The 25,617-nt window shown below is 52.6% G+C and overlaps 2 protein-coding genes across 8 annotated transcripts; one reads left to right on the forward strand and one right to left on the reverse strand.

Moving 5' to 3' along the window:
• Positions 1-48: 48 nt before the first annotated feature.
• Positions 49-18,037, forward strand: HEXD (hexosaminidase D). Of its 3 annotated transcripts, XR_007473395.1 has the most exons (15): positions 49-600; positions 899-948; positions 2,720-2,860; positions 5,622-5,731; positions 7,436-7,523; positions 11,975-12,139; positions 13,271-13,454; positions 14,293-14,364; positions 14,495-14,690; positions 15,468-15,550; positions 16,488-16,566; positions 16,642-16,743; positions 16,927-17,016; positions 17,392-17,535; positions 17,627-17,765. XR_007473395.1 is itself a non-coding variant. In XM_033438817.2 (14 exons), the coding sequence occupies exons 2-14, from the start codon at positions 934-936 to the stop codon at positions 17,811-17,813; spliced, it is 1,512 nt and encodes a 503-aa protein (XP_033294708.1). In that variant the 5' UTR covers positions 49-600; positions 899-933; the 3' UTR covers positions 17,814-18,037. The 3 variants fall into 3 exon arrangements, 2 of the variants coding, with proteins under 2 accessions (XP_033294708.1, XP_049557802.1); XM_033438817.2 differs by lacking the exon at positions 17,392-17,535 and having other exon boundaries at positions 17,627-18,037; XM_049701845.1 differs by having other exon boundaries at positions 17,392-17,761.
• LOC101281257 (cytochrome b-245 chaperone 1) lies at positions 17,971-24,240 on the reverse strand. 5 transcript variants are annotated; one of them, XR_007473435.1, is made up of 9 exons: positions 24,101-24,219; positions 23,516-23,730; positions 22,935-23,062; positions 22,058-22,099; positions 21,383-21,456; positions 20,710-20,806; positions 19,950-20,094; positions 19,159-19,547; positions 17,971-18,440 (listed from the first exon to the last, which is right to left on the reverse strand). XR_007473435.1 is itself a non-coding variant. In XM_004275604.4 (8 exons), exons 3-8 carry the CDS (start codon positions 23,017-23,019, stop codon positions 19,427-19,429), a joined length of 564 nt encoding a protein of 187 aa, XP_004275652.1. In that variant the 5' UTR covers positions 23,020-23,062; positions 23,516-23,730; positions 24,101-24,219; the 3' UTR covers positions 17,971-19,426. The 5 variants fall into 5 exon arrangements, 4 of the variants coding, with proteins under 4 accessions (XP_004275652.1, XP_033294710.1, XP_012390588.1 ...); XM_004275604.4 differs by having other exon boundaries at positions 17,971-19,547; XM_033438819.2 differs by lacking the exon at positions 23,516-23,730 and having other exon boundaries at positions 17,971-19,547; positions 24,101-24,240.
• Between the last annotated feature and the right edge of the window lie 1,377 nt (positions 24,241-25,617).

A 25,617-nucleotide genomic window follows, 5' to 3' on the forward strand; every position in this document is an offset into this window, starting at 1 on the left:
CGAGAGTTAGCGCGAGACCAGCGCGGCCGGGGACGCGGAGCGACGCGTTCCGCCGTCGACCTCCGGTCTGGTGGCCAGGCCTGAGCAATCGGAGGCCGAGCGCCGAGCGTGACGGAACGGGGACCTGAGGGCGTCCGCGGCGCACCCGCCGTTGCCTGCCCCCTCCTCCTCCCCTGCCCTCCGCGGAACCCGACGAGTCTCCAAGTCTTCGTCTGAAGTGTGTCCTCGCCCAACCGTGCGTGCTCTCCCGGCGTCTCCAAGCCCACCTCCCGGGGGTGTCCTCCTCCCGGGGCTCTCCAAGCCGTTTCCCCGCCCGGGGTCTCCAAGCCCTCCTCCCAGGGACTCCGCACCCTCTTCTGTGGGGTTTCCATGCCCCTCTCCCCCGGCCCATGCCACACTGGAGGGCACTGGGTCCAGTTGGTGCTCAGTACACATGTATCCGTTAGGCCCTGCTGCTTTGTTTACAACCTTCAATTTCCCTAGAGAACGTTACGTCCAGTGGGCAAGAAGTAAGATCTTAACCAGCCCTGTGGAGATACCTGATTCTGAAAGAGTGGAATTAGCAGTGAGGTTCATTCATGAGGATTAAGTCTGAAGAAGGTGAGTAATTTACTGATCCGGGGGGAAAGAAAACCTACTTAGACTCATTGAACAAGAAAAGAGATCTGCCCAACAGTCCCGAAACTGGGGAAATCGGATGCCATTTCCTGGTAACTGACCTGGAAGCCCGAGGAACTGGGACAATTGCAGACCTGCCAGGTTGTCTGGTAACAATGACAGTTGACCCAAGTCTTTGAAATAATCACATTTCTATAGATTTCATGCAGGAGGGAATCAAAGCAAAGAACTACAGACTCACAAGATGGATTACTGAATTCTTCCTCTCCTTTTCCTTTAGATTTTGCAGCAACTTACATTGGTAAACAACTCTGAATGTGTCTGATGCAGGTAAGATGTTTGTGTTCATTCCTGCCCTAGGACTACAAGAATAATTGGAGAATTTCTCTCTGAACACGAGGAGGCACACACAGGACCAATGCAGACTTCTCAGCTCAAAATTTTTTCTTTTGGGACTTACCTGGTGGTCCAGTGGTTAAGACTCTGCACTTCCAATGCATGGGGCGCAGGTTTGATCCTTGGTCGGGGAACTAAGATCCCACATGCCGCACGGCGCAGCCAGGAAAACATTTAAAAAAAATTTTTTTTTCTTTTAATTCTATTCCCAGGAAAATAGATTTGGGTTTTTTTTTGGGGGGGGGGGTTAAATGTAAAACAATTCAACTTTAAAACATTGCAGTTTTTCAGAATGCTTTGTCTTAAACTCATCCACTTATCAGTGGTAATTTAGGTAATTGCTTTAAGAACTTTGTCATTGAGACTGTCTTGAATATAGATTATTCTTAAAAAAATCAAACTGATTGGTTTCTGTGTGCATTATGTTATTTCCTCTGCTATATTATGGATTCCTTAAGGTCAGGGATTTATGAATCCTTGCACAGAATGAGTAGTTTGAATTACTGAGCTGAATATATGACCAATGTACAAAGATTTTCTTTCATTTTCCAATCTGATCCTTTGTGTTTTATGATAGAAGAAATAAGATTTCACTGTTTCTCAGCTGCTTCAGTATCATCCAGATACTTTCTCTAGTTTAACATAAACTAGCCAACACTGATAAACTGTGGCTTACTTGTTTTTTAAATTATCAATGGCTTGTTTTAAATCATAGATAGTTTTCTCCGACCTAGAATAAATTTTTAGAGCTTCTTCCTCTGTACAACCAAGCTGACTCGAACTCTAGAAACATAATTGTTTTTAACGCTATTCAAAGTAGAATAAAATTGAGGATAAATTTTCTACAAAAACATCATATTGTGGGGCCTGAAAAGTGTTTGAGATATTTGCCTGTTTTCACTGGCATAGTATACATAGGATAAGAGGGTCTTTAAAACAAGAAATTATTTTGCAGTCATTTGTGTTATTACAGATTATAGCCATCTTATAAGGAAACAGTGCTGTTCTATTTTAGGGACAAATCATAACTAAATGGCAAGGGTCCCTATGTTTGAACATGGAGACAGACATCCTTTTTTTTTTGATTTGGCTGCGCTGCGTGGCATGTGGAATCTTAGTTCCCCGGCCAGGGATCAAACCCGTGCCCCTTGTAGTGGAAGCATGGAGTCTTTTTATTTATTTATTTAGTTAGTTAGTTAGTTATTTTGGCTGCGTTGGGTCTTCGTTGCCGTGCATGGGCTTTTCTTCTAGTTGTGGCGAGCAGGGGCTACTCTTTGTTGCAGTGCGCGGGGTTCTCATTGTGGTGGCTTCTCTTGTTGTGGAGCACAGGCTCTAGGTGCACGGGCTTCAGTAGTTGTGGCACACAGGCTCAGTAGTTGTGGCTCATGGGCTCTAGAGCGCAGGCTCAGTAGTTGGGACGCACGGGCTTAGTTGCTCCGTGGCATGTGGAATCTTCCCGGACCAGGGCTCGAACCCGTGTCCCCTGCATTGGCAGGTGGATTCTTAACCACTGCGCCACCAGGGAAGTCTGAAGCATGGAGTCTTAACCACTGGACTGCCAGGGAAGTCCCAAGACAGACATCTTGATTCGATTTCATGTCGGTGAAATGAGTTCCCTCCCAGTTCGTGTCAGAATTGAAACAGACATTGGAAGGACCAGGCCAGTTGAGCCTCTGGAGTCTATAACCCTGAATTTCTCCACTAGGAAGAAGTGTCCAGACAAGAGGTTTTTTTGTCACATGATTTCACAAAAAATAGTACGATGTCGGGTTGCTCACCATTTAAGATGCGACTAGTTCATCTGGACCTGAAAGGAGCCCCACCGAGGGTCTGCTACCTCTCGGAGGTGAGAGCTCCCTTTCTCCTCTAGAGAATCACTTTGCCTTGGGTTTGGTTATGAAGTTGTGAACAATCGATGTTCTGTAGACGTGTGCTTGGAACACAACTGTGGGTTCTGTGTTGGGGCACGGTGGTGGCAACAGCATAGATTTTGAATTTCCCCCAAATCCCCTCACAAAGCAGACAGCAACCAGGATAGCAAAAGGAAAAACAGAAAGGACAAAAGACACACACAACCTCTTCACTGTGAGCTGAATCGTGTTTCCCAAAAAGATATGTTTAAATCCTAACCCGTCTGACCTTGGAATGTGACTCGATTTAAAGACACGGTCTTTGCAGATGTCGTTGACATAAGATGAAGTCATATGGAGATAGGGTGAGCCCTAATCCAATAAGTGGTGGCTTTATAAGGAGAGGAGAATTTAAACACAGAGACATACACAGAGGGAAGATGATGTGAGGACACAGGGAAGGTACCACATGAGGACAGAGGCAGAGATTAGAATCGATGCGTCCACAAGCCCAGGAGGACCAAGGGTGCTGGAAACTCCCAGAAGCTGGAAGAGGCAGGAAGGATTCCCCTTACAGCCTCAGAGGGGGAGCATGGCCCTGCTGACACCCTAGATTTGGGACTTGTGCCTCCAGAACTGTGAGAGAATAAATTCTGACTGTTTCAAGCCACCCAGTTTGTGGTGACTTCTTATGGCAGCCACAGAAAATGTATGTACTCTAAATCAAAAGTAGGCATCAGGGTATCCCCGTGAATTCCAAAATGCAAGGGGTGGGGCCAAACCACCTGTAGCACAACACCCACGTGGGGTTAGCAGCCAGGCAGGGGGTGGTAGAGGAAAGAGAAAAGAGAATTCAGACAATGTCAAGACCAGAGGACCCAGAAAAGAGCCCAGCTAGTAAAGGTCTGTCAGAAACTGGGCGAGTTGTCCCTGGCTCCAGGTTGAGGGTGAGTGCCCAAGGCCTCAAAGCACTCCAGAATACCTTCCAGAACCTTCTTCCAGAAGGACAGAGCCCACACTAAGGACACAGTGTTGGGGGAAAAATCCACATTGAGCTGGGCAGGAACATTGAGGGTGAAGTGGAGAGAAGTTTCAAATACCGGGGGGACGGGATCCAGAGGCAGTGGAGACCACGTGCTGTGGCAGTAGCTGCACAAAGTCTATAACCGCTAATCCTTTATGTAACAGCAGCAGAGGGAGCCCTGGGCTGGCCCAGCTCCATCCCAAACAGAAGAACCTGCTCTCAAAAACACAAGAAAACACATCTCAGTTAAAAATGAGCAACAGAAAAGGAGTGTAGTTGTGCCACACAAAGACACTAAGAAAAAAGAGGATGATGATCTGAGTAACAGCGAAGGTGCACCAGGAACGTGTGACCACAAAGCAGATGACATAGTTCCGCAGTATTTCAGAAAGAGCAGAGATACTAGGAAAGTGATACAGTTATGGAAGAACAGTGTAAGTCAGAAATAGAAAAGTCCAGAAATGTGACAGCCAGACAGAATGAGGTTGTGAAAAGATTGCCTCCAGACTCGGGAATGAATTCGAAAGAAAAAGAAAAAAAAAGTCAGAAACGGAGACCAAACTAGGAAAAGAACAAAAGTGAATAGACACCATGGGAAACAGTATTGGGAAATAAATGGCAGAGAAGAAAAAGTCAAGTGTAAAGAGATAAAAGCATGGTGACAAATGGATAGATGTGGAAGACAGGCAAAGAAGATCCAGCTTATGTGTAGCTGGAGCCCCCATTTCATTACCTGCTGCTGCTGACAGAGTCAGAGGTTTAGACAACAATTTCTTATTCCTCCTGTTTCCACAAGTTGGCTGGGTGGCACCCTTAGGCTGAGCTTAGCAGCCCCTTAGCCACCAACAGCACCAAGGATCCCTACCACCCCCAATAGAAGTGCCAAAGAGGCCACCCAGTGGTCAGATGGCCAAAAGGCTACAAGGGAAACCAGGAGCAAAAACGCTGACGAAAACACGAGAATGGCGTAACCATTATGTTCCATTTGTGTAAGTGACTGACCTGGGTTAGTTTGACTCCTTTCCACAATCTGCCTCTTCTTGTAATTTGCAGTCAATTATTGATTACCCGTTTTACAATTATCCCAGCTAATTCTTAGTCCCAAGCTGATTTCCTCTTTCCATCCAGCATGCTTCAGAACATCCCCATATTCTTGGGGAAAGAAAACTTCTGACAGCAACATCAACAAGAATGCTACAAATCACATAAAACTCACAGTGGCCCTTGTCTGGAGGTGGGTTACTATTCTGAGTTTCTGCAGGAGCCCCCTCCCTTAACACCCACCCCTGGCCGTGATGCCAGGCTAGAAGAAAATCTCAGTCCTGTGTACAGTAGACACAGTCCTAAAAGTACTGGAGGATAGGGATCCATGTTCTTTGAGATAAAGGTAGAGAAAGAAGTGGGGGAGAACCAGGGGAGGGACCCCATGAGCACAGTGGGACAGCCTCTTTCCTCCTTCATCTCCCTCCTCTAGGCTCCTTCCAGGTGCTCCAGTAACCCTCCAGAGCTCTGTAGGCTCCCCTTACCCCAGCACCCCCCAATTCCGCCCCCTTGTGTCAAATGAACACATCACTACATTAGAATTTGATTTGGCGTCACACAGAGTACGTGGGAAAAATACAAAGATCAACTACAATCCACGTCCATCAGCTGGAAGAATGAGTCCATGAGCTACACATGTGTCACTTTCTGTTCAAATAGTCATTTCTTCATCATATCCCCCTCTCCCCCAGATTTTCCCCCTGTTCCGTGCCCTGGGTGCCAACGGCCTCCTCATCGAGTATGAAGACATGTTTCCCTATGAGGGCCACCTGAGGCTGCTGAGGGCCAAGCACGCATACAGGTACCCGAGCCGCCAAGCAAGGCGATGCCTCTGCAGAGAAAATGGGGTGTGTGGGGTGGCAACCTGGAAGGGAGTGGAGGGCAGGCGAGAATTGAACGACAGCAGGACAGTCCTCTTCTGTCTTGTTAAATACATGTCTTTAATCATAAAAATAAAGCATGTTCACCAAAGAGAATTTAGAAACGTTTAAAAGAAAATAAGCATCAGCTATGATCCCCCACAAGGAAGCGCTGTGATCTGTTTCAGTCTTGTCTGGGTGTGAAGTGCGTGGAGGACACTTTGACAGGTGTCCATGCAGGGGAGGGAGGGCTGCTCTTTAAGGCGGGATCTTCACCAGGAAAGTGAGGATTAAAGGGGAGAGAATCAGAATCAGTGAAGTCGGATAGTGTGGTCATGGGTGCACCCCACTTGGCTTTAAAATTATGGGTATCCATGTAAATCGGTAATAAATAGCCCAAAAGAAAATGGGCAAAGAACATTCTGATCCCCCAAAAAGAAAGAAAAATAGCCAATAAGTATATGATAGTAATAAAATAACAGTGAAATGCCATTTTGGCTACCAAATTGGTGACGCTTTTAAAAAAATGCTAATGCTCTGTGTCCACGGGGGTGAGCAGGAGCAAGCCTCCCACTGGTGGGCTGTGAAGCAGCCCAGCCGCTCTGGAGGGCAGCTTGGCTCCATGTGGTAGAACTCCCAGCACGTACGTGTGGGCAGGAAACAGGAAAGGCATGAACCAGAGCATTAATGTGGTGAGATGGTGGAGGTATTCGTGTTTATTCCTACAATGAACACGTTTTGTTCCTTTGTTTTTGAAAGTGAAAAAGGTGCCAGGGTTCCAGTGAAGCTTGAAAAAGTATATTTAAAGACAGAACTTTATATAATCAATTCATCTATAGAACTGGTTAACTTTAGAGATGGTTCAAACACATACAGAAGTTGAGATAAATTCACAAATGACAACTCATGGTGGAGCAGGCAGTGGGCCCTTCCAGGTTGGCATCCTCAGTGGCCTCAGCGACAAAATGCTGGCCTGAAGGGACACTCCCACCTGAATCTTGAAACTCTTCGTTTTTCTTTCCTCTATTAAAGGGATCACCAACCTTTTGTACAAAGGGCCAGACAGTAGATATTTTAGGTTGTGCAGCCCATCTGATCTTTGTTACAACTATTAGTGGGGCAAAAGCAGCCACAGGTGATAATAATGAGTGGGCGTGGCTGTGTTCCAATAAAACCCTATTTGTGGACACTGAAGGATGAATTCCATACGATTTTCACATGTCACAAAATATTCTTGAGTTTTCTCAACAATTTTAAAACATAGAAACCATTCTTAGGTCACAGGCTGTACAGAAACAGGTGGTGTGTTTGTTCTCAGGCCCGTCTTTCCACCTTTGCTCTAAAATATGATTGCTTGTGTGGCCTAGTTTCTTGTAAAATGGCTTTAGCCTCTTGTCGAGTTTGGGTCAGAATAGCTGGTACTATTCTCACAAGAAGTAAACTGTTACTTGACATAACAGCATCGTTTTCCTAAACTCTAGCGTGGGAGTCTTCTCTGAAAACTTAAGAATATCTGTTGGGCTTTTCAGAGTTAGCAACCCTGCTAGTTTCCGTGGTAGACTCCCCCAGGAACCTGACGAGGGGGGTTGGGGGGAGCCTGAATGGAAGGCTGTGTGAACCTCTCTGGGTGGTCTTGGTCTCTCTAGCCCCTCCGAAATCAAAGAGATCCTGCATCTGGCCACACTGAATGAGCTGGAGGTCATTCCCTTGGTGCAGACATTTGGGCACATGGAGGTAAGTGGGAGGAAGGAAAGTTACCTGGTACCCAGGTGTGGGGTTCAGGGGTGCGCGGATGGGGCCAGACACAGGCAGGGAGCAGCTCAGCACTGTACAGAGAAGCTCTGTGAACGGCTGAGGAGCTCGGAGCTCTAGGTGGGAGCACCCTCTGTCCAAGGAGGGGAGGGGAAGAGCTGGATGGGGGGCCTGATTCCCACAGAGCCCTGCAGACTGGGTTGTTTTCCTTTTTAACGTATATTCATCAAAGTATTATTGTGCAAGGTGAAATACAACATTAAGAAAATGTGCTTTCTAGAACTTCCCTCGTGGTCCAGTGGGTAGGACTCCGCACTCCCGATGCAGGGAGGCCTGGTTCAATTGTGCTGCCAATGTGGGGGGCCCAGGGTTTGATCCCTGGCCGGGGAACTAGATCCCACATGCATGCTGTGCCTAAGAAGTCCGCATGCCACAACTAAAAACAGATCCTGCATGCCATAACTAAAGATCCTGCATGCCGCAGCTAAGGATCCCACGTGCCGCCACTAAGACCTGGCACAGCCAAAATAATAAATAAATATTTTTTAAAAAATACTTTATTAAAAAAAAAGAAAACGTGCTTTCTGTGTTCTCCTTTTTCACTTAATGTTGAAAGTATTCTCCCAAGCTCCTATGTGATCTTCAAAAATACTTTTCACGTCTGCCTCAGATAAGGGGAAGCAAATTAAACATAATACTGATTTAATGGCTCTCAGGCTCCGTTTAGATCTATCAGCAGTCCTTCCCCCACATCTTCACTTTCACTTCCAGTGATTGCCCTTTCCTTCCTGTTCAGGGATTCTCTCCCACCATCTGCCCTCCAGTTCTCCTGGTGGACTCTCCCTGCTGTGCTCTCTGGGCTCCATTCCTGACACACTCGTTACCCACAACCCCCTCCTCCTAAACCCTATGGCCTCCTGGTCCCCGGCTCTGGCTGTGCCCGACATCTTCTCCGTGTGCTGTCCTGTACCTGCACTGGACTTGGCTGTCCCCATGGCACCTCTTGAGGGCCCTCTACTCACTTCACACTCCTCTGGATAAAGCCATTTCCCCTCCTGCTTCCCTTTCCTGTCCTCAGTGACTCCCAGGACCCCCGTCTCTCGGGCAGACCCTGGGTTCTAGTCTACAGTTGTCTGCTTGGCGTCTCTGTTGTGAGGCCTCTTCCAGCCTCAGGGAGGGGCTGTACCATCCCCAACCCCCCCTCCAGCTGCATTTCCCGTCTACTGTCAGGTCCTACCCTTTGCTCCTCTGCCTCCTGAGTCAGCATTCCCTCTGTCCCACTGTCACCATCCTTGTCTAAGCTACTGCCGGACCGGCTGTAAAGTCCTCCAGTGGGTCTCCCAGCATCACTCCGCCCATCCCCACCCCGCGCCCTGCTCCCCACCACAGCTGGTCTGAGCGCCTCAAGTACAGCTCCATCGTACCACGCCCTCCTGCTCCTTAAGTGGCCTTGCTCTGCTCTTACGGTGGATTCGTCTCCTGGGGCTACCATAGCAAAGGACCACAAACCAGGCGGCTTAAACTACAGACATTTGTTCTCACTGTCTGGAGGACAGCGGTCCGAAGTCAAGTGTCAGCAGGGTTGGCGAAGACTCTACGTCTGGTCACTTGCATCAGAATACCCTCTTCAGCAGTGAAGCACAGTTCAAGGATTTTGCTCATTTCACTTTCTGAACTGTTGAGTTTTTAAAATTCTTTGTGTATTCTGGACAAAGTCTTTTGTTAGATACGTGATTTACAAACATTTTCTCCCAATCTGCAGTTTGTCCTTTCATTCTCTTAACAATGTATTTCAAAGAGCAAGAGTCTTTAACTTTGGTGAAGTCCAGTTTATCAGTTTTTCTCTTTGATGCATCATGCTTTTGATGTCATTTCTAAGAACTCTGCCAGTCACCAGGTGATGAAGATTTTTCCTGTTTTCCTCTGAAGTCTTACACTTGAACATTTTCCATTTAGACTTATGATCGATTTGGGGTTAGTTTTTGTGTGAGGTGTGAGGTGGAGGTTCATTTTTCTTGCATGTAGTATGGCACTCCTTGACCAATGGTGCCAACACCATTTGTCAAAAAGACTGCTTTCTTTGAAATTTGGTATTGCCTTTGCACCTTTGTCAAAAATCAATTGACCGCATTTATGAGAATCTATTTCTAGACCCTATTCTGTTCCATTGATCCATGTGTTATCCCTTTGTCTATACCACATTATCTTGATTGTTATAGCTTTATTGTAAGTCTTAAAATCAGGTAGTGAGATTCCTCCAACTTTATTCTTTTTCAGAATTATTCTGGCTATTCTAGTTCCTTTGCCTTTTCATATGTATTTTAGATTCAGTTTCTCTATGTATCTACTAGAAACCTTGCTGGGATTTTGATTGGGATCGTGTTAAATCTGTAAATCAGTTTTGGGAGAAAATTACCTCTTTACTGTGTTGAGTTTTCCAAACCAGAACGTGGTATATCAGCCATTAATTGTGTTATTCCCCTAAATGTGCCTTTTAGGTTATGATGTGTCCAGGTTTGGGTTTCTTTGCCTTTATCTTCCTTGGAGTTTGATGAGCTTCTTCACTTTTGTGAAGTTTGGGGCCATTTCTTCATGTTCTTTTCTGTCCCCTTCTCTTCTTTTGGGACTCCTTTGCTCATGCGTTGGTAGCTCGATGTTGCCCTATGGTCTCTGAGGCTCTGTTCATTTTCTTGCACCTTTCCGCGGTTACTCAGCTTGAATTTCTGTTGATCTTTTGTTCCAATCACTGACTCTCTCTTCTGACATTTCAAATCTGCTGCTGGGCCCATTGAATGTATTTTTTTTTTTCCCACACTGAGTGGCTTGCAAGATCTTAGTTCCTTGACCGTATATTCATCAAAGTATTATTGTGCAAGGTGAAATACAACATTAAGAAAATGTGCTTTCTAGCACATTGAACCTGGGCCCTCAGCAGTGAAAGTGCAGAGTCCTAACCCTGAACAACCAGGGAATTCCCCCTGAATGGATTTTTAATTTCCCTTATTGTAAATAGTTTCCTTTAATTCTTTTTTTTTTTAAATTTTTAAAAAATTAATTCATTTATTTTGGCGTGTTGGGTCTTTGTTGCTGCACGCAGGCTTTCTCTAGTTGTGGTGAGCGGGGGCTGCTCTTCATTGCGGTGTGGGGGCTTCTCATTGCAGTGCCTTCTCGTTGCAGAGCATGGGCTCTAGAGCACAGGCTCGGTAGTTGTGGTGCATGGGCTTAGTTGCTCTGTGGCATGTGGGATCTTCCCGGACCAGGGATCGAACCCGTGTCCCCTGCATTGGCAGGCGGATTCTTAACCACAGCACTACCAGGGAAGCCCCTCCTTTAATTCTTGGAACATATTCATAATAGTTTCTTTGAAATAATTGTCTGATAAATCCAACATCTAGGCCCACTCAGCATCAGTTTCCATAGAATTGTTTTTTCTTTGAGTCTGGGTCCCACTTTCCAGTTATTTGCATGTCTCAATTTTTGGTTGAAAGCTGGACATTTCAGATCATATGTTGTAGCAAGTCTGACTTTTGCCCCCATGGGTAGTTGTAAGTTGCCTGGATTTAATGTCTCCCCAGCTGTGTGTGGCCACGGATGCCTCTGTTTTTGTATTCTTGTTTTCGGTTTTTGCCCTAGGGGTCACTCTTCGGTCTTCACAGCTGATGATTCCGCAGGGCTTGGGTGGTGGTTGTGCCCGAGCCCATAGGCCCCACCTTGTGGCACAGGGGTTGGGAGGCCACACTCAGGGTTCAGGCAGTTCTCAGTCTGCCGCGGCTTCTGCTTTCCACCCAGCCTGCTCGGGCCCCCAGGTGGGTGTGGCCCCAGCCAGCCGGTGCATACGGAGAACATGTGTCACCTCTGTAGCCCTGTGGGGACCGCAGAATTCAGAACAGTTTGCCACTTTTACTGACAGGTCCCCAAAGGCCAGGTTTACCCACAGCCAGCCATTGTGGGGGGTGGGAGCACCTAGGCAGAAGCTGCAGAATCTGTTTTTACCCAGTTATGGCAACCTTTCATGAACACGCATTTCCCAATTTGTTGTTCACCTTTGGTTGGTTTCTGGAGCCCCAAAAGGTCGTTTTGGACAAATCATTCCTCTTTGTACTTGTTTTGGGGAGAGGATTTGCCAGCCTCTTCACTTGAGCAAGAAGTCCACCCGTGTGTAATTCTGTTGTGAAGGGAAGCTACCTTTTCCATTTTCTCATTCAGCCCAGTTAGAGTTGGAAGGGAGAAGGACTGTTGACCAAGCAGCCAGGTTACTCAGAGACCCGCCCACTTGGCACCCTGGCTCTGGTCCGCAGTGCAGCCCCGCCAGCCCCTCCGGGGTCTCTAATAGACATGAGGCCATCAGGACGCAGAGGCAGGAGCCGGACTTCGGGGAGCTCGGGGACAAGCTCCTCCCCAGGGTCACCAGCTTTCCTGTTGTCTCCCCACAGTTTGTGCTGAAGCACGAGGCTCTCGCTCACCTCCGGGAAGTGGCACTTTTCCCCAACACCCTGAATCCCCACAAGGCGGAGTCCCTGGCACTGGTTGGAGCCATGATTGACCAGGTGATGGCGCTGCACCCGGGCGCCCGGTGGCTCCACATCGGCTGTGACGAGGTGGGTGCCTTGCCTTGCCAGCAGGCGGCTCCCCCAGCTCTGCAGCAGCCCCTTTTCTTCACCTCACGGTCACCTTCTCCCACCTCGTGGGTTCTTCTCTTAAATAGAAAAGTAGTTCTGAGGATAAAGAAGTGCTGGCCGAGGAGATGTCCCCAGTGAGGGCCTTGGTCCCAGCTGATGGGTGATCTCGTGCCGGCAAACCTGCCAAGCCAAGCAGGGTGCAGTGGGGTGCAGGCACCCACGGGACAGCAGCAGAGCAGCCCCTGGTTACGGCACATTCATGTCCTCGGGGTCAGTGTGGCCATGAGTTTGAGCCGGTTACTTTCCTCCAATTGAAGAAGTACAGTTTTGGACTGTGGGAGAAAGGAAATTACCACTTCAGGGCCGTGGAGCACTGGCTGGAAAGGTGGTTCCCGGGGGTGCCCTCCTTGTCCTTGAGAAACACAGTGGCCAGGAAGATACCAAGCCACCGAGCACAGTGACCCAAAGGCCTCTGCTCGTCTGAGCTTAGGCATCTGAGCTGGGACGGTGGTTTGTAGACATTTTACCCCAGAGCTTGATCCTTTTATTCAAAAAAAAAATCTCTTTTTTGTAGTAAAATACACATAACATAAAATTTACCACTGTAACCACTTTAAAGTGAATGATCCAGTAACTTTTAAGCCATTCTCAGTGTTGTGCAGCCCTCCCCCCGGCTACTGCAGGACCTTTCATCTCCCTGCCCCCCGTCCTCCGCCCCTGCATCCATCAGTCTCCTTTCCATTTCTGCGTTGTCCCCCCAGCACCCCATAAATGGAGTCCTGCCCCGTGCGTGGGCTTTTCTCACTGGGCACCTTCTCCAGCGTGGCTGAGTGATGTTCCAGCATGTGGACGGGCCATGCTCTGTTTATCCATCTTGTGTTATTGGACATCTGGTTATTTCCACCTTCTGGCTGCTGTGGGGCTCCAGACTCAAGACTCCCTTGCCCAGCCTCAAGGGAGTCTTGAGTCGAGGTTCGGGTCTCGGTGCAGAAGGAAAGGGCACCCTTCACTGTCTCCTCCCCGTGGGCAGCTGCCCCAGAAGTCCCCCAGCGTGAACCCACGGGTGAGGATGGGTGGTCCTGGGGCAAACCCACCTGTGTCTCATCCCAGGTCTACTACCTCGGAGAGGGTGAGGACTCAAGACAGTGGCTGCAGCAGGAGCCCAACACCAGAGCAGAGCTGTGTCTGTCCTACATGGAGGCAGTGGCCAGCCATGTGCAGGCTCGGCACCCGACCACGACGCCCCTGGTGTGGGACGACATGCTGCGGGACATCCCCGAGGACCAGCTCTCAGGTCGGCCAGGCATGGCCCTGGGGGGCCGGCCACGCTCCGCAGGGGGCTTCCTGGTGCCATGAGGGGAGGAAGCCGAGCTACTCTGAGCCCCCGACTGTCAAGGAGAGACCGTGTAGTAGATCCGTACCAAAGCTAACTCTAGACCGTCCTGTTAGGACCGTTTCTCACATGAAAATGCCATTCCCCTAAAAGGCCTCCTGGAGTCTTTCCAGGAGTACTGTTGTGAGAGATCTGACCCAGAGAGCAGCACGAGGCCCCGAGGGGCGCTGGCCATAAAAAGCTGGGGGTGCGGGGGGGCAAAGGCCCCTGGTGGCACTTGAGAGCTTCCAGTGCTTCTAGGGGCCTCAGCCCCACACACCTGCACAGCCAGCCCTGCAGGGGCCTCTACTGAGGTTCACACTGGCTGGTGGAGGGAAGCAGTGGCCCCCCAGCCCTCCGGGGCCCAGCCTGCCTGAGGCTCTGGGGTGAGACAGGGAGTTCGTGGCCCATGCTGCCACAAGGCCCACCCAGGTGTCCTTGCTGCAGCCTCTACCACATGTGGCCACTTGGGTTTTAATTAATTATAATTAAGTCCACTTAGCAGTATGTCCCTGTTGCACCTGGGCCGGCCCCGCGTGCAGACAGTGTGTCCCCCTTGAGGGAGCTCTGGGACCGCTGGCCTGGGACTCACCCCTGGCAGCTCCAGCAGTGTCCAGTCACTTCCAAAGCCAGCTGGCCTTGTGGCTGCGGCATTTACAGCCCAAATCATAGCATAGTATTGAGTCTGTACTTAAATCCATTTTAACGCAATAAGGGAGAGTTAGAAGGACGCACCCTCACAGCCTCTCTCCACCCCCAGCATCGAGAGTGCCGCAGCTGGTGGAGCCTGTGCTCTGGGACTACGGGGCCGACCTGGACGTCCACAGCAAGGGTCAGTACCAGAGCAGAGTCCGGTGGTCCTGGGCTCCTCCCAGTTTTCCACCTGGACAAGTGTGTGTTTCGGGCTTCCCGGCTGCACCTCCTCAGGGTCTGCCACTCACACTTCTCACTTGCTCACCCAGCGCTCCTCATGGAGAAGTACCGGAAGAGCGGCTTCTCCTGGCTCTGGGCCGCCAGTGCCTTCAAGGGAGCCACGGGGGCAAGCCAGGCCCTGACCCCCATCGAGCACCACCTCAGAAACCACATGCAGTGGCTGCAGGTGGCGGGCAGTGTGCCAGCGGACACGCTGCAGGGCATCGTCCTGACTGGCTGGCAGAGGTGAGGCCATGCAGGCCCCAGGGACGTTCTCGGGGCCGGCCTTTCCCGGGAGGGTCCAAGCGGCTCCCGTCACCTAGGACACACTGCCCTCCTTGGCCCATCCAGTCTGGGCCTCAGTCCTTCCCGCCATTTGGTCAAGGGGAAGCAGCCGGCCCTCTGAGGAGGGTGTGGAAGGACCAGCTGCACAAAACAAGCCACTTGGGGTCAAGCCCCTCGCACCACACTCTGCAGAGGGGACGCTGCTTGGGGTGTTCAGGGCCCTAGGGCACTGGCCCTCCTGGCCCATGCCCTGTCCGAACCACCCGTCTCTGCCTGTTCACCCCATCCTGCGCCCCACCCGAGGTCATGTTGGGAGAAGCATGAGGTCAGACTTCGGCTTGTTTAGGATTTCATACCATTTGAAAAGTAGAGCTACAGTTAAACCCCTGGTCCCAGGCAAGTCCTGCCCTCAGGTCCCATCCTGAGGGGGAGGCCAGGTGGCCCTGACACCAAGAGCAGGAGGCCCTGAACCCACAGGAGGGAGCAGGAGGCAGGGCTGACCCACTGGACCTCAGCCCTCACTCATAAAGCTGAGTCAAAGGTTAACTTAGGGATTTCAGGGTGGCAACCACAGAGAACTAAGCCCAGGCAGGTCACTCTGGGTGGGGTTCCTGCAAAGCCATGGAACCTTCTGGAAGCAGCAACCGCTCTGCAGAAGCTTCTAGATCCCTGTCCTGTCTCGTGGTGACTCGTGTTTGAGCATCTGCTGTGCTGAGCACCCCTCTCCCGTGGACTTAGGTATGACCACTTCTCTGTGCTGTGCGAGCTGCTGCCCGTGGGAATCCCGTCCCTGGCTGTCTGTCTGCAGGTGCTTCTACATGGTATGGTCCCCTGCTTCTCCCAGGAAGCCTAGTGCCCGGGGCCCCCAACTGCCACCTCCTTGGGGCTGGACTGTGGTCTTCCAACCAGTGCGGGGGAGGGGAACGCACCCATGGCCCCGGCTCAGCCACCCACCCACCCCACTGCAGCCCGGGTCTTCGCGCCTAAACCCAAGACACAGACCAGGAAGTTAGGGGGACATGCCCTGCAGGCACAGTGAACCCACAAGGAAATTCATCATGGATAGGGTGCAGGAGAGAGCCCGCCTTTGCTGCATAAATATCCTGAATGCCCAGTGCTGGTGGGTGTGGCCCCAGAGAGGCAGCTCCCTCACCTCTGGTTCCCGAGGGAGCAGCCAGGTGTGGGCATAGATGCTTAGAGACAGAGGAGACCAGCAGGCAAGGTTGGTGACGAGGCCCTGGTTACATAAACCGCATGTTATACGGGACCAGGTGGGAATTTAAGTAGCAACGTATGTGGTGTTGGCACAGAAAAACATCGAGGTGGTTGAGGAAAGTGAGGACTGAAAAATAAACACACTTGGTATTGTGCTGAGCTACAGGGAGGTTTCCAAAAGGACAGATACTGGGACTCTGGCTTATCCTTTTTTGAAGTGTCAGTTCTGAACTCTTTGGGGAAAGGTACAGACAACAGAGCAGATGCCTGTGCTAATAGGAGCACATTGGCCTTGGCACCCCTTCCCCAGGAGGCAGGCAGCACAGAGCCTCCAGCGTGTTCTCACCTCCCCACCAGGCTGCAGTAGCCTTGGGCTAACCCATCCCTGAGGTCAGCATGTGCCCAGCTGGGCCTGGCTGGCGGTCCTTCTCAGTTGCTTTGCCCACCACCCATGCCTGAGGGCCAGGAGGTCCAGCCAGCACGGAGTCCAGGCCACCTCGTCCTCCAGAGGCCCCTCCAACCTCCGTCTGTGGTTGGTTTTAGGAGGCTTTGCCGAAAACGTTAAAGCAAGAGTGGAGAACTTTCTTGGGACTTCGAGCTTGGAAGCAACGGATTTTAGGAGGTAACACCCTCACCCCCAGCCCTGCCCGTCCCCTCATATTTGGATGCATCCTCAGCACAGTGGCTCCCTGTGCAGTGAGAGGGCCGGCTCCTTCCCTGGCAGCGACATCTTGAACCTCATCACACAAGTCAGCCTCCATCTGTGCAGCTCCGTGGATGCGCTGCTGGAGAGGGACAGGTGAGTGGGCGGGGGAGTGACCCCCCACCCGGCAGGGTGAGGGCCAGCCAATCCTGCAAGAAGACTTTCTGGGCAGAAAACACCTTTTTAAAATTTCCACCAGATTTTCAAAGGTCTTATTTTACAACCACTGAGCCTTACGAGCCACAGTGTACCTACCTGTGTGTGTGGATTTGCCCCCAGGTATGTGACCGGCTGGTTCAGCCCCTACCATCGCAGGCGGAAGTTCATCCACCCCGTCATGATCCAGCACATCCAGCCCCAGGCGCACAGGTAGCCCATGCCCCTCCCAGCTGTGCCCATCCCCGAGGCTGCCCACCCTCTGCTGCATGCTGGCAGCTTTCTGGACAAGCTTTCTAGGTATTGCAGCCGTGGATTCCTAGGTGACGCAACTGCATCAGCTGTGCCTTTAGGCTTTAGAGAAGCTGGGGCGTTCCTGCCTGAGAGGGTGAGGGTCACCAGATGCCCTGAGCAGGGTCCAGGGCTCACCACAGAACCAGACTGCCTAGGGCTGATCCTGGCCCTGCGGCTGCATGTGTCACCATGGGGACAGGGTCCCAGCCAGCCTTCCCCAGTGCTCTCCTGGCTCTGAGAGAGGCCAACACAGACTGTCCCCGCTGAGTATAAGATGCAGTCAACTGTCAACAGGTTCATGCACCAAGAAAAACCCTGCCAGCCAGTTGTGAAGTGCCTTCTAGTTTCAGAGGCCAAACTGTGACAGTCATTCACTTATTCCCAACAACCCTATGAGGCTGGTGCTAACGGCCCTGTTCTATGGATGAGTAAACTGAGGTACGGGATATACTGACCCGTGGGGTTCTGGAGGCCATGAGGTATGCCCCAGGGCCCTCACCAGGCAGGCTCACTGCCTCCTGGTCCTCAGTCTCCTGGCCAGGTGGAGCGTTCTCGTGGGGGAGCTGGAGGCTGCCCTGCAGCGTGTCTTCTACCCAGATGCAGTGGAGGAGTGGCTGGAGGAAAACGTGCGCCCCAGCCTGCGGCGGCTGCAGGCTCTGCTGCAGGATCTGGGTGAGGCAGCCGGCCCCAGGCCCGACTCGGGTCAGGACCCCTGAGGGGAGGGGGCCAAGCTCAGGCTGTCGGCCTCCCTGCACCCTCATCCAGCTGCACCCGGCCCCACGTGCGCCTCCTGAGCCCTGGGCAGCCGTGCCAGCAGACAGCGCCCACAGAAACAAGAGTAAACATGGAAGGAAAAGACACTCTGGGCCTATACAATGATCAGCATTAGAACTTTAATTCTTTCAAAATAAAAAGGAGAGTGGAAGCCAGAAATCTCAAAGGCTTAGTTACTGGCCCTCACGATGGTCTGGACACCCTCCTCGCCCCACCCAGCCCTGGGAGAGGGGAGCTGGCCAAACACCCTCCCTCCTCCAGCCCAGCGGTAAACACACAAGAAACCAACCATAGCTGTTTCACACCTTTTAAGAAAAGAGTATTTCAGGTTTAACCATTTAGAAACCTAACTTTGGCATGTTTAAATGACTGTGTGCCCAAATTAAGGGCTGGCTGGCGGCCACCACTGGTAAGGGAGAGGATCTCATTTCTCTGGAGTTTCCTGGAAGTTGCTGTCTCTCACCCAGGCAGCCTCAGAACCCCTGGTCCATGCAGCTGTTCCCAGGTGCACAGCCTCCTGGGTCCCTCACTCAGAGGTGCTCTGGGCACATGCTGTACCTCGGAGGAGCCTAGGTTCAGAGAAAGCAGGAGAAAACTAATAGTGCAGTTGAGGGTCAGTGTGGCTGGCACCCAGACTCCACGAGGGTGGCTGCAGCTAGCTGCTCAGGCGCTGCTGAGGGGCAGCCATGAGCCCAGCGATTCTGGCCCCAAACACACAGGCCCAGCACCAGAGTTCAAGAGAAGCTGGGAATCTGGGTTCTGAGGGATGGGTCCAGGTTTTTAAGGGCTGCACAATGCTAGAAGAGGGAACTTCTGCCTATACTGGGGGCAGGGGCGGGAGGTTATCCTCTCTGTGAGAGCCCGGCTGCAATCCTGGTTGGACTCGAGATGAGCCACCTGAGTGGACAGCGGTCTGGGGGCTGTGGAAGCCTCAAGAGTGGCTGCAGCACACCAACCAGGCGTGCCCGTTAGCATCCACCCTGAGCCCCGGCAGCTCCGCAGGCAAGCACCTCACTTCTGACCACTGAGGACATCCGGCTGCGGGGAGGGATGGGCATGGGGAGCAGGGCAGGAGATGGGATTCCTGGGGATGACGTGTGGCGGCAGCATCCTCAGAGCCTCACCCAGCCGCTGGCCCTGCTGGAGTCTCACCGCAGCCCTCAGGACCTGGTCCTGGAGAACCTCTCGACCCAAAGAACTCAGCCCTGGCCCTGATACCCTGGGACCCTGGGTGTTCTTCCTTCCCATTTCACAGGCCTTGAGCCTCACACAGCTAGCATGTCTGACCTGTCCACACCAGGCCGCTGTCCCAGTGGGCTGTCTGATTCCAGGAAGAGACAGATCTGAGGCCTGTGCCCTCTCTGGACCGCTCGGAGCCTGCAGAGAAGGTCCCACTGTGGTTTTGCTCAGAGGACAGAAGCAAGCAGCAGGAACGGCTGAGGGTCCTGCCCCGGGGCTTCCAGGGACACAGCAGGGAGCTGAGGAGGAGGACTTGTAGGCGGCCCATCAGTCCTGCTGGGGCCCCACCAGAACCAAGGCAGGGGTTCCGTGGAGGTCAGCTCTGGTCCCCAGGGCCATCGACCTCACTGTCACTGCTCTGAGACAGCTCCATGGGACTTTCAAGGCAGTGCAGCTCCAGGAAAGTAGTGATGAGCTTGGCGATGGCTTCCACGTCACTGGTCCAGATGGGCACAGGGAGGAAGGGTGTGTTATTGTGACAGGTACTGGCCACCCCGCAGCAGCCACAAGACCATACCTGTCTCACCCCAGGTATCTGCCTCCAGTAACCCACTAGGACCCAGCACCTTCAGTCCTGATCCCCACCCCCACCGGACCCTAGCCCAGTCCTCTGTGCCCACTGGGGACCCCTGACGTCCCCATCCCCTCTCTGTCCCTGTGGGGACCCCTGACCTCCCCCTAGTGGGTGGTGCCAGGCCTGCTCCCCTGGCCTCACCTCCTCCCCCACGTTCCTGAGGCCTCTCTCTATGCCCTGCCGTGCTGGGCAGTTCCTGGGGAGGACCACCTGACTGGGGGTGAGGGGCAGCCCTGGCCAATCAAGTCACCCATCCTCAGCTTACCTGCGGTGGCCCATGACAGCACTCTGCGTGAGGGGGTGGGAGAAGCCCGTGGCAAACCGAAGCACCACCACATAGCCCTTCCCGAAGTACCGGACCTTCTCCTCCTCCACGTTCACGTCCCGGATGTCACTGAGCAGGACCACCACTGTGGGCAGGGCCCTGTCAGTGGCCGTGTCCCCCACTCACCCTGCCCCTCCCACCTGGGTGCTGGCACAGTTGCTTCGGGGCCACAATGCAGAGGATCACATCACGCTTGTCATGAAGCAGAGAGCACGTGTCACTCCATGTCTGAGGCTGGGCTCATGCCGAGACCCTGACCCTAGATGTCACAGGTCAGTGACCACAGTGCAGGGTTGTGTGGCTGCTGGTTAACGTCCAGTCTGGGTGAGAAGGAATGTCCAGCAGGCCCACTGTTGTCTTGAAAAGCCCACCCCTTCTCTCAGTCTAACACGTCAGGGGGCGGCTAAGCACAGTGCTGCCCAGCTTTCTGCTTCATTTTCCCCAACCGCGGGAAAATGCCGTCCTGGTTTCTAGTGGCCAGTCACTGAGCTGGGGGCTGCCCAGCAATTTCCTTTGGGCCAGGGCACGTCCGGGGTACACAGCGTCCACGAGGCAGAACACAACCCTGGTCACTGAGCGGCCAGCTTGGACCCAGCCCGTTTCCAGGCCTCAAGCCTGCTCCCTGCCATCACACACAGACGCTCGCCGCCCTCTGTCCATCCCAGAGTAACCCGTGTCCTGTTCACTCCCCACACCTCACCTTGATCATGGCCTGCTCTGCAGAGAGTCAGCAGCTTCCTATACAAGCTGAACGTCTTCAGCACGACCTTCCCGGTGCTCTTATTGAAGGTTGCTTCCTAGAACGCCAGCCACAAGGCAGTCACCTGGCTGCTAGCCTGTGAGCCAGCCCAACACACACAGACTTGCCGACTGCGTCCCCACCCTCACCAGAGCAGACACTCAAGGAGGCGGCCCCTCTTCCTTCCCATCCCAGTCAGAACCCCAAACCCCTGCAGCCTGATCTCTCCAGGGGCTGGGGTGTGAAAAGGAGGAGCCTCTCCGCACTCAAGAGAAGCGAGCACAGCGGACGAGGTCATCAAACAAGGGAATGGAGATCGGCAGTCAGCAATACTGGGGCCAGGTGACCCAAAGGACACGTGAAGAGGGACAAAAGGGAGGTGAGGGAAGTGGCCTTGCCCTTCTGTTCTAGGAGAACTTCTGGGAGAACAACAGCTTTAGAGGATTCCTTCACCTAGGGATGGTCACAGACAGGCAATGTCCAGAGGCCAAGTCCAGCTATCCGGAAACCACTAAGCTCAAGTTTCAGGATGGGGGGGCATTAGGCCCCTGGAGCCTTTCTTCCTGCTTTGATTCGCACTGCAGGGAAGCCCAGGAGCCCAAAAGCCTGGGCACCCTTCCTGTGCTGGCCTCACCTCCCAGTCCTCCAGGTTCTGCACGGCCACGAATAGACAGCCCGTGACATAGAAGAGCTTCCAGCCCAGACTATCTGGGGAGCAAACACAGGAGACAATCAGGCGAGGGAAGGCAGCAGAGGGGTGAAGGCCAACGTGCCCAGAGACGGTGCCCCCTCCCCAGCACAGCTGCTTCCCAGACCGAGGGCAGGAGTGGCACCTGGGGGCCTGGCTTGCTGCCCATGCCTGCAAGGACACCCAACCCTCACCATGGCCACCTAGCACTGCAGGCCCTGTCACTTGGGATAGGACGTGCTCCCCCAGTTCTGCCCTCACTCTCCCCTGGATGTCTACTCGTGATGGCAATCGCGGCACGGTGAGTAAGAGCAGAAAGGTGGGAACGCTTACAGGGAGCTGCTGAAAGCACGGATCATCCCTGCAACAGAACATGAGGCAGACACAGGAGTGCCTTTCTGAAAAATATTTTATGATATATGAAAATGCTGAAGATGTAAATGAAAAACATAAGCTGCGGGGGACACACCAGCACGTGGAAGTGGGCCGCATCCGCAAACAATTTAGAGGCAGAGGCAGTCCCCAAAGCCATGCCCTGGCAGATTACAAGTGATGGGCTTTCCTTTTTTCCCTCTTCCAATCAGCTGAGGAAGTTCCTGGGGGGCAGGTGATGCATCTCACCTCCACTGTAGTAGGCAGCAGCCAGGCCAATCGACAAGATTCCTGCGAGGAGAAAGCAGGTACCTTCCCATTGGGCCACCACCAGCCCAGAGCCCAACTCCTCCCAGGACCCACAGACCCAGGTAAGCAGCCCCTTCCCATTGCCTGGGATGGCTGAGGGCAGGGAGCAGGGGGCAAGAAGACCACCAGGCTCAGAAGTGGGGGAAACAACTGGGAAGTCTGTTGAGAAGAATGTTCTACACCAGTCACAGTATTCACTGGACACATGTCTATGTGAGGTTGCAGAGCTGACGGGGGAACCAGAAAGAGGAACCTGATGTGGGTTTTACCCACTGACAGCACATTGTGTGGAATGAAGACAAGACTGAAGGTAAAGAATCACAACTCGGCACATGAGACAAATCAGGCAGAGTCCTGGGAAAGAAGGCCCAGAGCCAGGCTGCTGAAGGCACAGCAGCTTCTCCCCACACACCTAGGTTCCAATCAGCATTGTGCAGTTGCCCAGGGAGTGCAGGGCCCTCCAATGGGTACTGACAGGGATGGAGGCCAGGGCCCCCGCCGCCTTACTCCTCACTGTCTCCATCACGTGGGCCCTGACATAAATCAGATACCTGGGGCTGGGTGTATGACAACAAGCAAAAGGGGAAGTACGGGGACCTCAGAAGAGCATGCAGAGTATTAACGAAAGGATGTTAAATGGTGAAAAAAGACAAGACAGACACACATCATCTGTAAAAGCACACGTAGAGGATAAAAGATGGAAAGGCACAATAGTTGCCATATCTTGGGGTAGCAGAACCACGGAAAAATTTAGTGTAATTTGCATCCTTTTTTAAAGTTAGATTTTTAACTTGAGGAGAAATATGAACATCCTTACCAACCAGCAGGGACCAGGACCTGATGCCTGGAGCCCTCTTCAGATGGAGGCAGGAACTGGTGCGTGTCTCCACCTGCATATACATCCCTGGAACGTGCTGCCACAGCTTTCAACAGGAGACTGGGGGGCTGGGGAAGGGCAGACAGACAGCTGGAGGCCTCGAGCCACTGCCAACAGACAAGAACCCAGCTCCTCTCCAGAACAGGAAGCCAGGCTGCCCACTAGCAAGGCCCACACAGGCTCAGGAACCAGTCAGCCCGTGCTGACTGCAGTCTCTGTGGTCAGGCAAATCACTTAATCCCCCAGAGACCTGTAAGGAAGTTTCTTCTCTGCTCTGTTGTAATGGTTGCACTGGGGCTTTGTCCCCTGCTCCGACTCACAAAGCATCAACAAGCACTTGATCATCACCTGCTCCCTTCCTACCTGGAAACCTCAGTCTCTTGGAAACCGTTAGCCCCCAGCAGGCTTCAAACTTCCGGCACCCTACCGGAACCTACCAGAACACCCTAATTTCCCTGTGCTGGCCTCTGAAAAAGGGAACTGAAAGTCTCATCATGGTTTGAGTCTGTACTGGCACTGACCGAAAAAGCCAGGTCTGCGGTCTCCTACAGCTGCCGAGAAGGACAGTCTGCACCCAGTGGAGGGAGCGGAGGGTCCGGAGGGTCCAGAGCACTGGTTTAATGAGTCAGCAAAGGGGATTGCTCTTCCACACGTGGAGAATTCTGCCCTGCACGCTGCAATACGCTCGAAATGCTGGCTCCAGGGACCCCGTTCTGGGTAGCTTTTCAGATATTCCCTGTGAAGTCAAGTCAAATTTCTGACAACAAATAGTGAATTCAGTTCACACAAACGAAGCCAGGATCCTGGGACATCACCGGCTCCTTCCCCTGACATGCCTCATCTGTCTCCACGCGCGACTCAGCCGCCCGCGGGGCGAGATCACGCCTGTCACCGGCACAAGCCACCCTGGACACGCCCCGCTGATCCCTGCGGCCACACCGGGCGCCCCGCCCGGCTCGCGCGCCGCCAGGCCTCCTGGGCATTGAGCCGGGCCGGGTCCCGAGACCGCGCTCCCAGCAGGACCCCGGCTGCGAGAGCCGCCCCCCAGCCCACCCCGCACCTCCCACCCGCGAGGGCGGCATGGCCTGTCCACCGCGGACACTAACCTGCAGGCGCGGACGCGGGGAAAGACCGGACCGCTAGGCTTCAGGACCCGCCGGCCTCCGACTTCCGGAGCTGGGGGCTAAGCCGGCTGACTTCCGGACCCGCAGGGGCTGATGGGACAGCTGACTTCCGGACTGGCGGTGGGGCGGGCGAGCGTTGACTTCTGAGGCCCCCATTCAGCCCTCGAGGTGGGAGAACGGGCGGGGCTACAACGGGAGGTCGCCTACTTAGCCCCAGAGGCGGCCGCGTGGTGTGGTGTGCGCGCCCGGGCGCTGAGCATAAAGCGTTTGGGGTCACAACCCTTAGAAAGTCCGCAGAGGAAGGTGAGGTGGGTTGTACTACGAAACATCCACTTAGGATGGTGAGAAAACGTGAAGTACGTAGTCAACCTCACAACAGATACGTACGAACATTATGGTAGATTCTGTAAAAACTTTAATAAGAAATATTAAAGTAGAACTAAGATATTTGTTCATGGACTGGAAAATTATTGTAAAAATGTAAATTCTTCCAATGTGATCTGCAGATTCAATTGCGAACCCAGTAAGAATATCAGCAGGTTAAAAAACTAAATCTGAACAATGCTGCAAGGCACAGTGGAGGAGGGTAGGGGAAAACCAGAGATCCTTGACCCCCAAAAAACTCAGTGTAGCTGGGGAAACTGAACGTTCACATGTTCGTGATGGCAGTTTTGCTGCTGCTCAGAAACTTGCCCCAGTGTCTGGGAAGGAGGATTGTAGTAGGAGAGACAGTTTTCTCCAGGAAAATCTTGAATGGCCGCTTCGGTGGCCTCCCTGCTCCACTCTCCACCAAAACACTCAGCACCTGTCCCCACAGCCCCCAGATGAGGCCCCAAGCAGGACCCTGACTTGCCTATTTTCCACCAGATGGAGAAGGACCCTACCTGGAACAGGAGAGCCTCCACAACACGGCCACTGCCTGCTTCAGTGACCTCCAAACTGGGATGGTCAAGACGATCTGTGGAGTGCTAGAAAAACATACTAGAGCTTGTATTCCTACTTATTTTATGTTTTTATATCTATTGTCATGTGTCTTATAATTTACATAAGATTAATACACAGTGCATATTACCTTATAAAGAAATATACATACATGGATATGTATAACCCTAGATGTTTTATCAATATATGCACAATGTCAAATATTTGGAGATGACTTTTCTATTTTACCAGTCTCCATATACTCTCCGCCTGTGGTTCAGAATCACCTGGCGGGTTTGTTGAAACACAGACTGTTGGACCTGTTCCCAGCAGGATGGGGCCTGAAATGTACACGTGCTGCTGCTCTGGGAACCACACTCAGAGAACTTATGCGCTAAGCTGGAACAGAAGAAGGTTCTGCCTGAATGCGGCAGGTTTCCTCACCTGATGCCTCAGCTCACATTCCATCTTCTTGAAATGCCTTCTCTGGTAAGATCCCACACCATCTTGAAGGTCCATTTGAATTGGTTGGCACCTCCTTTAAGTCCCTCTTGCTTGGTGCAGCTGAAAGTGATCTT

The sequence above is a fragment of the Orcinus orca genome, chromosome 19, assembly GCF_937001465.1.
Source record: "Orcinus orca chromosome 19, mOrcOrc1.1, whole genome shotgun sequence".
Taxonomy (NCBI): Eukaryota; Metazoa; Chordata; class Mammalia; order Artiodactyla; family Delphinidae; genus Orcinus; species Orcinus orca.

What these genes read in the sequence shown, in the direction of transcription:
- HEXD (XM_033438817.2), top strand. An exon ending in TCCACATCGGCTGTGACGAG is followed by an intron (nt 12,140 to 13,270) that starts GTGGGTGCCTTG and finishes GTCTCATCCCAG; the next exon opens with GTCTACTACCTCGGAGAGGG. An exon ending in CCCCGAGGACCAGCTCTCAG is followed by an intron (nt 13,455 to 14,292) that starts GTCGGCCAGGCA and finishes CTCCACCCCCAG; the next exon opens with CATCGAGAGTGCCGCAGCTG.
- LOC101281257 (XM_033438819.2), bottom strand. Translation starts at nt 23,019, where the DNA reads ATGTATATGCAGGTGGAGACACGCACCAGTTCCTGCCTCCATCTGAAG. An exon ending in GTCCTGGTCCCTGCTGGTTG is followed by an intron (nt 22,100 to 22,934) that starts GTAAGGATGTTC and finishes TTCTCCTCGCAG; the next exon opens with GAATCTTGTCGATTGGCCTG. An exon ending in CAGAGCAGGCCATGATCAAG is followed by an intron (nt 20,095 to 20,709) that starts GTGAGGTGTGGG and finishes CCCTGCCCACAG; the next exon opens with TGGTGGTCCTGCTCAGTGAC.